At 33.3% G+C, this 11,486-nt stretch overlaps 1 protein-coding gene across 1 annotated transcript; it reads right to left on the reverse strand.

Moving 5' to 3' along the window:
- Positions 1 to 219: 219 nt before the first annotated feature.
- On the reverse strand, positions 220 to 11,486 carry LOC131930465 (serine/arginine repetitive matrix protein 2). Its single transcript, XM_059286965.1, has 11 exons — positions 11,215 to 11,486; positions 8,808 to 9,861; positions 8,337 to 8,487; positions 7,933 to 8,063; positions 7,514 to 7,594; positions 6,941 to 7,097; positions 6,110 to 6,246; positions 3,746 to 5,800; positions 3,557 to 3,576; positions 3,099 to 3,127; positions 220 to 2,769 (listed from the first exon to the last, which is right to left on the reverse strand). The coding sequence occupies exons 2-11, from the start codon at positions 9,859 to 9,861 to the stop codon at positions 1,530 to 1,532; spliced, it is 5,055 nt and encodes a 1,684-aa protein (XP_059142948.1). The 5' UTR covers positions 11,215 to 11,486; the 3' UTR covers positions 220 to 1,529.

Genomic DNA, 11,486 nt, shown 5'->3' on the forward strand with positions numbered 1-11,486 from the left:
AAATTACTAGACCCCCTAGTCTCCCTAGATCTAGGCATTTTCTAAACGACTCAATATACTGTATGCCTGTAGCCTTATTAATTTACTTTTATCAGAAACATTTTAAAAAGAAAAACAATATTGAAAAGTCTTTGGACTGCCCCTTAGATTTAAAAGCATTTAGATCTAGATCTATAAATTATTCATTTTATATGACTAACTTTAAGTATTCATGTGTAACCATTTATGGATGACATCAAATTAGTTAATGTTTTAAACTACATAATAACAAATACCAGTTGGAATTATTGAGCATAATAAGACGAATAATTACACAATTCTAAAAATAAAAAAACCATATCAATGTAGTTCACCAAATATTTAATTCTGTTATGATACTAATACACCAAGAATTTTTAAATCATTGTAATTAATCAAAAGCAATAATATAAAACAATCTACACATTTATCTTTTTTACAAAATAAAAGGAGAATATTTTGTGGTTGTTAAAAAGGGGAAAAATCTCATAAATATACTTAAATAAAACAAACAAATCTTTATAGTAACAAGCTTTTAGATACACTGAAAATTAAAAAATAAACTTCATTAATAAAAGCTTTTGTCATTCATGAGAACTCTTACATATTTTAGCAACCAAAGCTTTTACTAATGTAGTTTGCTTTCTTTTCTTATTTTCAGTGCATATAAAAGCTTGTTATTATAAAGCTTTTTATTTTTTCATTTTATTTTCCACTTTCATTCATAGTCATTCATTCAATATAAGCTAAGACTAAAAATATTTGCATTTAAACCTGATCAGTAGCTTATGATCTCTGTCCCTACTTTGTTTGTAGACAATGAGAAATCAACCAACCATGAGGTGATAAACAGTTCACCCTTGACCGCCCTCTAGTATTTTATTTCATTATCTCCCCTTTTATGATTGAATGTAGTAATTTTTAAAAAGCTGTCTTTCTAATAATACATTAAAAATTAGATATTCTTGCATTGTCATAGAAGAACACATCTGGAAATTTTTGAACAAAATCCGTACATTAGAAGTGGGTCAAAATTGAGTTACAAGATTTGCCACAAACCCACAAAAAGCAAACAGACAATGCAAACTAAATAAAAGCTTGTGAAAATAAACAAATTTACCTTGATTTCAATAAACTAATTAAAACAAAGCAGAAGAAAAATGTGGTTAACAATAATAGGCTTTTAATGACATGTATAAAATAATAAAGGCTGAACATAAATGAATTTGAAAGAGTTAATGAACTTTACACTCTGAATATACATAAGTGAAAGCTTGATTTATGTACTATTTTTTTTAATAACAGTAGACATAATAAAAGCCTAAGGTAGTGAAAGTTTTTTTTTTTTTTTTGCTGCATATTAACAAAAATGATTTCAAACATTTTCATCATATATCAGTGACAACATCTTTTTTTAAAAAAAAACAAAATTTATTAATGGTATATCATTAGTGCTATAATAACCCACTTTTTCAAATGTATTCATTTCAACTCTTTGGATGACTAGTAAGTTAATAGCGGTCATCATATGGAGGATGTGCAAAGCCTGATTTACCGTGCTTTAAAGATGTTTTGCTATTGTCTTCAGAGCCCTTATTACCTACTGTCATTTGCACAGCCTCTAACAAGAGCGCAGCAAGATCAGCTACCTCAGCTTCTGAACGGGCAGTGGCTGTATGGCCTTTGGCGCTGGTGTGCTTGAATGGTTCTTTTAAAATATTTGTGGTGTAAGCACTTTCATTGTAATCTTGGGAGAGGTGTTGTTCAGCTCGGGAGTTCCCTTTATATGTGCTACTGTCATGCCTGCTGTATCTACTTAATTCCTCAGAAGGAATGTAGGATGATGATGATGACTGTGAGCTCTGAGTGCTTATTTTCGTGGGTTTAACTTCTTTTTGTAGTTTACGTATCATGCTGAGAATATCATCGTCAGAAGCCCTTGAGGGTGTTTCAACTTTTTTACTACTGCTCTTCGAGGTAGAAGAGTATGGAACTGTTTGCTTGTTTGTTGTTTTCAAACTGTCTTTGCTAAATGAGCTTTTGTTTTGACCAAAATTTGCACTGTGCTCAATTTTGGCATTTTTCATATAAGAGCTGGCCTCTTTTTTGTCATACCTATTAGGTTCCGCTGCAGACATATAAGGTGATGGTGCATGAGTAGAAGTAGCGCTTAGTTTAACAGGCTTAACTTCTTTTTGTAATTGGTGTATCATGCTGAGGATTTCATCATCAGTGGCTCTCATGGGTGCTTCAGTTCTTTTACTGGCTGCAGGCTTAGATCTGCTTAGAGTTTCAGATGAAGGATTACTCACTTGCTTGTCTATGATGTTGGAGACCACATTCTGCTGGCTCCATACAAATCTTCCCTCGTAAGGATCTGAAACTGAGTTTCTTGGTTCATACTCATTCTCCATTTCAAACTTAGCTGTGGATGAAGAGACAGCATCTGAAGACTCTTCTTGAAGTCTTTTTTGCTCAGAAAATCTGGGTATTGAACTCCGTGGACTTTCTCTGGTGTAACCTTTCTCAAGGGATGACCTTTGAAATGTGGGACTTAACTCCCTTGTAGGATTGTTTTTAATAGTGTGTGCTGTAGCTCTTGTAAGATGAGGAAACTCCTCCCTGTCAGAAGATGCAATTTCACTTAGAATCTCAAAAATGTAGTCAACTGCTGCATCAGATGGGGTTTCTGTTTTTCTTGCAATAGCATCTTTCACTTTTTGTTGGAAGCTCCGGTCCTCTTCTTGTAGTCTATGGTAACCAAAATATCATTTTAAAAATTTTCAAATTCAACTTAAATATGTATTTAACTTAAGAAATTAAAAAAAAAACATAAACTTTTTAAAAATTGGTCACAATTAACAGCAACAATAAGTAAAGAAATAAAGAAAAAACAAATTACTGTAGTTGTAAAATAAACACACAAAAAAAACCAGAAATCTTCAAATTAATATCATAAGAATATTTTTTTGGTTTTAAATGTTTATTTTGTAAACAAAACAAGATACTTCTTAAATGTTGTCAGGATGTTTCAGCCTTCTTAACAAAAGGAAGTAAGGGTTAAGGAAAATTTAACTTACGATGGGGAACTGGATCTGCTTCTTGAATGCTTTTAAAAGAATACAAATTGTATTACTTAAATTTTTTTTTAAATTTTAAAGTATTTATATACATGTTTTACTCATAAAACTTCTAATTTAGTGTACTTAAAATGTAACTGTTAAGAAAAATCAGTGTGATGCAAGGGCGTAGCGAGGGGGGGGGGACCCGCACCGGGTGACACCATTTAGGGGGGTGATACCAAGGCAAAAAAAAAGCAAAATATATAGAGAAAAAATTGTGTGGGGGGGGGGGGGGGGGTGCAAATTGAAAGTTTGAAGGGGGGGTGCAAATCAAAAATTTGAAAGTTTGTCCCCGGGAAGGGTCGGTATGCCTCTGAGGGGGTGACACCATTAAGTGCCGCACCGGGTGACGCCGACCTCACTACGCCACTGTTGTGATGAACAATATACCAATAAGAAAACTAATGGTTACTTACTCTATTTCGAGCCCCCCAACCTGTAGAATTGAAAATATCAAGTTAGATTACAAAGTAAATAAGACATGGAGTTGTTTTTTTGAAAAGCAAACAAGTTTCAACTAATAGAATTCCAGTTAATTATTCATGAAGTATTTGCAAGTGTAAACAAGTATGTATTATTTAATATTGTAATTAATTTTTTCTAACCTTTCAGTGTGGATTTTTTCTTTAATTGCTCAGAACCACCATAACTGTCATCTGAATCATACTCCACGCATTTCTTTTTAGAGAGGTAAGTAGGCTCTCTGAGTTGTTTCTTCTCCCTATTCTGTACAGGGGACTCATTACCCTTCATTGAATCCATAGGCACCTGTTTCCCATCAGAGTGGTACAAATGTAGCCTGGGATCTTGAACATCTTTTAACATAACTCTTTTTCTGGTCAGCTCTTCAAGTTTCTGCTTTTCTCTGGACAACTCTTCAAGCATTACTCTCTCTCTTGACACAGGAGATAATGCTGGTGAATATTCTCTATGGGATTTGGTAGCTGAACTTGAAGCAGAAGATATGGGATGAAAGACATACTTTGGGGAAGGAGACCTGTTTTTCATATGTCTATCAGGTGAAGGTTGTTGCATATAGTTCTTATAACTTTCTCTATACAGAGAACGTTCATCACCATCATTTGGAATGGTATCCTCAATTTTGTGACTTCTATGTATTGAATCTTTTGACATCAAGAATCTGTCTTTAAAAATTTCTTTTTCTGGTGACTTCTGGCTGGGTCTATTTTTATCCCTCATTGATCTCTCTTTGGTATCTCCTTCAACCAGATCATCTTTAACAATTATACTGACTTTCTTTGCCTCTTCTGTATGTTTTTTCTTCTTGCATTTAACTCCATCCTTCATAACTTCTCTGTCTGCCGTTTCCGAAGGGTCTGTTACTTTTTTTTCCTGTTTCACAACTGTTTTAGCTGCGTTCCCTGATGAATCACCTGCTTTTTTTTCTACACTCTTTTCTTTCTTTGAATCAGATGCTTTCCTTTTTTTAGCCGGAGAAGTATCCCTATCAGATGTGCGCCTCTTCTTCAGTGGTGAGTGTGGAGATCTACTTACCCGCCTGTGGGAATATGGTGGCGACCTATCTCTTACAGGTGACCTTCTAAGTCTTCGTGGTGATTTTGATCTATCACGGCATGGTACGTACCTAAGTGGTGAAGTTATTCTCCCATGCCTGGGGACTCTGGATGAGAAATTGCCGTATCTTCCATATCTAACAGGGCTGCGAGACCAGCTTCTGCGTGGTGATGCATCTCTGCTACCTGATCGGTGATCACCAGAAAACCTTTTGTTATGCACTCTGTTTGGGCTACGCGACCTACTGCGCCTTATTGGCCTGTTTTTCTGTAATTTATTCGTAAAATTAGCCACTTCTTCTTCCCATTTAGCATCGTCAGTTTGTGTTTGCTGAGGTGGAGGAGGAGGGACTTGGTAGTTTTGATATTGGATATTCATTCTTTGCGGAAATGTATATTGGGGGTACCCAGGGGGTGGAAATCTTGTCACAGATGATTGATAAGGTACCTGCATAGTTCCAGATGAAGGCATGAACCTTGACATATTGATGGGTATTTGCATGGGTCTAAAGTACATTCCAGGTGAGCACATTGGCATTTGGTTAGTGGGGGTTGGTGTGTTCAGCGGAGTAAAAAACTGTGTACTTTCCGCTCCTGGAGAGGGACCTATGGTGTATGCATTTAACTGGCTTTGAGTTGCGCCAGGATGCGTTGAGGATAATTCTTGCTGGCCAGTTAATGTGTTACATGGTCCCACTTGACTGGTCCCAGTATCATTGTTGTTTACAGCTGTATTTGTTGAGCTTTTTTCGTCAGTTGGCTTGTCTTCAGGCTGTGATCGATCGCAACTACCTGGGTTGGGGAGGTCACTCCCATTTTTGGATTGCTTTTCACTAGCCAGTTTGGGCTGTTCATTTTTTGGTACCCTGGGCTTGTGAGGCTGTGATTTGTCAACACTTTTTTTAGTTTTAGTACTACTTTTGGAACTACTGGCAGGTTGATGAGACTTATGCTCCCCACTATCTGAAGAATCCTCCATGGACAAGTGGTTTTTTGTTAATTCTAATATGGTGATGGGTGAATATATCACGGTCTGTTTTTTGCCATTAGTCTTCTGCTTAAGGTTGTTGCCTACTAATTGTAGACCCCTTGGAATTTTCAACTTTTTATCTTGACTGGGATTTTCTAGGAAATATTTTAATTGTATTAAAAAAGATTGAAAAATAACAAAAATGTAAAAATTAAAAGCAGCAGTTTTTTTTTAAATTTTAAAACTGTTATGAAGGAAATGTAAAAAGTGTAATAAAACCAAAGGCACTATTTCTTTAAGTTTGCAAAAAAGTGATGTTTTTAAACATTTTAACAAATAAGTTATTTTTTAATTGTAACTTTATTTTGACTATAATTGTAAGAAAATAAAATGTACTTCTTATGATAGCTTATAAATTATTCTCAAAAGTAATTGTAAGATTTTAAATAACTCAGTAAACTTACTTTCTGTGAATTTTGTGAATTGACGATAACACCCCTTGTATTCTAGGGAGAGACTTTGGTTGTTGATTTTGATTTTTGAATAAAAGGACTCAAACAGATCAGCCTCCTCAGCACTCATAAAGTAGAAAATCAGCTTGCTAAAAATTTAAACATTTACATTACACTACTTTATATCAAAATGTCCACACAAAATATATTAACAAAATGCGTTCACTACTTTAACAAAACAGAAAAGTTTGGTAAATCTGCTCATTCATTAAAAAAAAGAAAATTCTTAACTTTAAAGTGTACAGTGTTATCTAATTTTAAATAGATAAACTTTGAAAGAGAGAATTGATTACATGGTAATTGGAAAGTGTAAATTAAATTACTGAGCTGGTAATGATAATTACAGATAATGATAATGTGAAGATCCCAGCATAAACCCTGGGAATGTCCCAAGAGTTGTCCCCCCTCCCACAGTGATCATCAAATTATCACTGAGGTCTATAGTACTGCTGGCATCAAAGAAATAGATGAACTCTACTTTCTGTGCCTTATGGCACTGTGGTCTGAAATAATACTTCACTTCTATTTTTTAAACAGGAAAAAACAAAGTCTCAGATCAGGCGATCCATAATTCAGATGAAATATAGTTCACATGTTTCTATGACCAATGCATATGAAGTGATAGTGTGGTCAGCACTATGGCCTTTATTTGTTATTTACGTAAGTCTGGTACTCATCAACCGGTTTTGAACTGAAGTCTTTTTGGGTAAGCAGTAATGTGCTCTACTATCTGACTTCGCTATCCCTTTTATACAGAGTAAAAATACACAGCTGAAAACTTACCAGCCTTTTCTGGAGACAGCGTTTGTTTGACGATTTGACTTGGTGAGTTTTTCAAAATCATATCTGCACCAAACGAATCCTGGGAATAGGTACTGAAAAAGTTCCGAAGGTACTCCTTCTGGCATATTTTGATAAGCTAGTTCAAAAAACGTGTTTCCTGCAAAAGTTAATATATATCAAGTAAATTTTCAAAAGCCCTTGAGTTACACCTTCTTTTGAATGAAAAACAAAATCATCTTGTAAAATAAGAAGATACATTTCTTCTGAGGATTTTCTGCTTATTCATTTTTTTAAATTACACTTGGTGGAGCTAATTTATACATTGATTCTTGGCTGTTTATCATAATGCTTCTTTAAAGATAATTATAATCCTCTTTTTATCCTAAATTTTAGAAAAAAAATTTTTTCTAAATATAGAATTGCCTCTGCTATAGTACAAAGCTTTAATTTGTTCAATTAACATTATAGTTTGTTTTTTTAAAAAAAGCAAGTTCTCTGACTAGCTAAACATTGAAAAAAATATTTTAAATATTTATATAAAATATTAATTATGTAACTTTTTTTTCTGTTTACCTTTAAATTTTGAAAGGGCTTTTACAGAGAGCTGTTCAGTATTCAAAATCTTTTTGTTAGAAAAACATAGGCAATAGGAGACTGAAAACAAAACAAAAAGGGCAGTTATCTTCAGCAGCAAGCCAATGTTATTAAAAAAATAGTATCAATAAATCAAAATCTAATTTACATTGAATTTTTCCCATAAACATGCCAAATATTCCTATAAAAGTTGATAGTGATAAGTTTTATAACATACTTATTATATATTTTTCTCCACAGTTTGTAATTATCTACCTATATTTATAAGGGTTATTCTAACATTTATAAAAGAAAAGCAATAACTATAAATCACAAATGATTTTTACTTATAAAGACATGAAAACTACTATTCTGATTCAATATAACCATTTTTATTTGTTTTAATTCAAAATATTTACCTTCTAAGGGTGGGTGGTGTCCTATGTATTTAAAAGACACATTTTGTTTCAACTTTGTCAGGTTTGTTTTCCCCATTTTATTAAGAAGCGTGGTCATTTGATGAAAATGATCAAGGCCCAAGAAAGCCGTCCTGAAAAATAATTTTAAAATCCTTGTTTTGCGTTATTTCTATAAATTTATCTAAAATTGAAAAATGAGAGTTTAGTTCAGTTTATAGTAAGTTTATAAGATGCATCACAGCAACATAAGGTTGTGAGTATAAATCAAGTTTTTAGATAGAGAAAGCTTGATTATCTTATTTATTCCATCTTGTAATACAAAATTTACATCTAGAATGAACTATACAACAAAATATATACATTCCCTTACATCTGTTTATTAAACAAAAAAATATGTACTTTACCATTTAATAGATGTCTTACGATTATGTCTCTTAAATGGTCGTTTGTAAATTTCAAGATTTTCAGCCAGCATATGAAGTTCTGGAAGAAATCGGGCAAAATCTTTTGCAGACATATCATGAAGACTTACTGCTATAAGCATACCATTACTCCCTGGAATGTTTCAAAACATTATATTACTTTCATTAGTTGTTCAGGCATCTACAATAATTCATTGAATATTTAAAGTAATTCAATAAGTTTTGAATATGTTCAATAAATTGCTGTTAAACCACAACAGAACAAAGCAAACTCTAGATGTCTTGAAAGTTTGAAACTCCCTGTGATTACAATCACAGGATAACATTACATGCCCCTTGAGACAACCTTTAAGAGATCTTAATGATAACACAATTTATTATAAAAATCACAACTGACCCATTGTATGCTAACTTATAATAAAATAAAACAAACTAACCAAGTTAAAAACTTACTGCATCTTTTAATGTTGTTCCACATTTTAGTAGATTGATCCACCTCCAAAATTGAAGGTGTCCTCACATTTTCACTATGCACAGTTGTGACAACAGGCTCTAAAGCACCTTCTGTCAGTGACGAAATGCCCATACAATCTTCTGATAAAAAACAAATTGTCTGACTTTGATTTTCTGTAAGTGATTCATCATTCTCATTATTATTCTTACCAAGACAACTTGTTGAAATTAAGTTTTCTGACGTGGCATCACTACAAGATACTTTCTCAGTGACACTCTCTTTAGCAACCTCTATCATTTCTTCCTCACATCCAGTAATCTCAATTCCTACATCATCCTTCATTTCGCTTGAATCTGCCCCTAAATTACTTTCTTTAGTGCCATCCAAATTGTCTTCATTTTCAGCAATATGAATTCCTGAATCCTGCACATTTTGACCATCTATGTACAACCCTACTGTATTATTACAGCTCTCAGGTTCTTTTTCTTTACTAAAGTCACTGGTTTTATGTGTTACAACCTGCGCATTATCAACCATGAAGCCAGTTTGAGAATCCTCTATGTGTAATACTTGATCAGTTTCAAACTGTTGTGTGTGTTGGTTATCACCGCCATCACACACTAACTCTTTTGGGTTAGCTAATGCATGAGCAAGATCAGTCCCACTCTCAATCTGTTCAGGGGAAACTCTACCATCTTTCTCCTGTACTTCACTACACAAAGAGTCCAAAGAAGTAAGGCTATTAACTGAGAGAAATACAGGAGAATCCTTGGCCTGTGAGCTTGCTTCATTGTCTGAGTTGGTCTCTGATATTACATCACTTAATACTTGGCTTTCACATTTGGATTGAAAAACTACTATAGTCTCATCTTGATTTTGATCATTATCAGAGGTGTCTAGTCCTTTAGCCACGATATGCTCAAGTGCAATGTCTAGATGTTCTCCTGGATTCTTGTCCTGATGTGATGTTTTTTCTTCCATGATGACATCATTCTCATCATCAGCATTACTTGTACTGTCAACCTTTGTTTCATTTGCAGATAAAGAAGCCATCTGATAAGTATAAAAAAAATGTATAAATAGCAGCAAAGATTCTGCACCATGTTTTAAAATGGAAAATTTTAAATTCCATTTTTATTTATATAAAAACTTAACTATTCCTATAGCCTACCAAAGCTAAATTTTTCATTTGGTTTTATTAACTAATTAATTCTCATTCTTAGGTCTATGTTTTTAAATACTATTTGTCTGCCTAACTAGATTTTTAATTAAACCATTTTCTAATTTAACATATTCCAGTGTTATAAATTTGGCTTGATGAGAATAAATAGAAATGTAGCCGTAAACTCAAAAAATTATTTTCAAGTTCAAGTTCTCTGGATTTGCAACTTTTATAACATAGATTTTAAATATATTAAATTTCTGAATTATTTTTAGTTTTTTTTAGGCAGTTTTATGTTTTATTATTTTTACGGCAGCTATGAAGTCAAATTATAAAAAAAAAACTAATTTTATCCATGATAACAATATGATAGAAGGATTCTTGTCAACTCGATGGCCTCCATTATTTTTAGGCTTAAGTGGTTATCTTTTATTATTTTTACGGTGGTTTTGATTGCAAAATCTAAAGAGGCACAATTTTAATCCATGTCAACAATATGATGGAAGGATTATCATCAACTCTATGGCCTTCAGAGGGGTCGCGTGGTCGAGTTGTTAATGCTCATGGTTGCTAAGCCAAAAAGTTTCGAGTTTGAACCCTCTGGCAGATAAGACTCGACAGCTGGGGACAGCAGCTCTTCTAGGAGAGACAACTCCAAAATCAAACAAATGCTGCCTTGTATTTGTAGTTTGTTCTTAGTTAAACAGAGGCTATGGAAGCAAATCCAAAAGAAAAGCAGACTGAAATCGGAGTCAACTGTGCACCAGTTGACACGTATTACTTAGATCTAATTGTGTTGGAGGGAAACCTTTCGACACTAAAATTAAGAACAAAGGAGAAGAAGAAGGTGGCCTCCAATATCAGCACGGACTTTAGTGACTTAGTTCACTTCACTTACTTAGGTTTTTGTCCATTCAAATCTATTCTCACTCATAACTTTTACGTACTACTGAAATTGAGTTACGTTTACAGCTACTAGATCTAATTTGATTATTAAATAAATATTATTATATTATAAGTAAGACAATCATCAATGTATTGAATCATTCAATACATTGATGATTGTCTTACTTTTGTTTGTATTGTGTACTGTTACAAAACTGCCTGCAAAAAGGAAAAAAAAACTAGATCCACCCGAAAGCCCTAACTGAACTTAGATCTAGATTCAAGAGTCTAGTAATGATAAGTGTTAACTTAACACTGTTAAGTAAGTAAGTAGATCTATTAGTAAGTAATGAACTTACAAAAAGATTTATTCTGGTGTCTGGATGTCCAAAAAAAGAACAAGAAATTAATTAAAAGAGAAAGTTGAAGCGTCGATAGATTTTGAGTGCCTTTTGTTTTAACACGTAGATCTAGATCTAGTATTACATTTTAAACAAAACTGTTAGATATTAATTTAGCTTTGAGATTCTAGTTCTATTTAAACTAAAAACAAACAACTTCTATTTTAAGCTAAGCCTGTGCTGTACTGTACTGTATTAATTCAATATTGTCACTAGCCTACTGTGCGAGA

The sequence above is a fragment of the Physella acuta genome, unplaced genomic scaffold (genome assembly GCF_028476545.2).
Source record: "Physella acuta isolate Inbredline_101_S28 unplaced genomic scaffold, ASM2847654v3 ptg001782l, whole genome shotgun sequence".
NCBI lineage: Eukaryota > Metazoa > Mollusca > Gastropoda > Physidae > Physella > Physella acuta.

Bases quoted from the DNA above. Each gene is read 5' to 3' on its own strand.
- LOC131930465 (XM_059286965.1), bottom strand. From the start codon at position 9,861: ATGGCTTCTTTATCTGCAAATGAAACAAAGGTTGACAGTACAAGTAAT. The intron at 8,488-8,807 runs GTAAGTTTTTAA...GAAACATTCCAG, and splicing joins GAACAACATTAAAAGATGCA to GGAGTAATGGTATGCTTATA. The intron at 2,770-3,098 runs GTAAGTTAAATT...TGGTTACCATAG, and splicing joins AGCAGATCCAGTTCCCCATC to ACTACAAGAAGAGGACCGGA.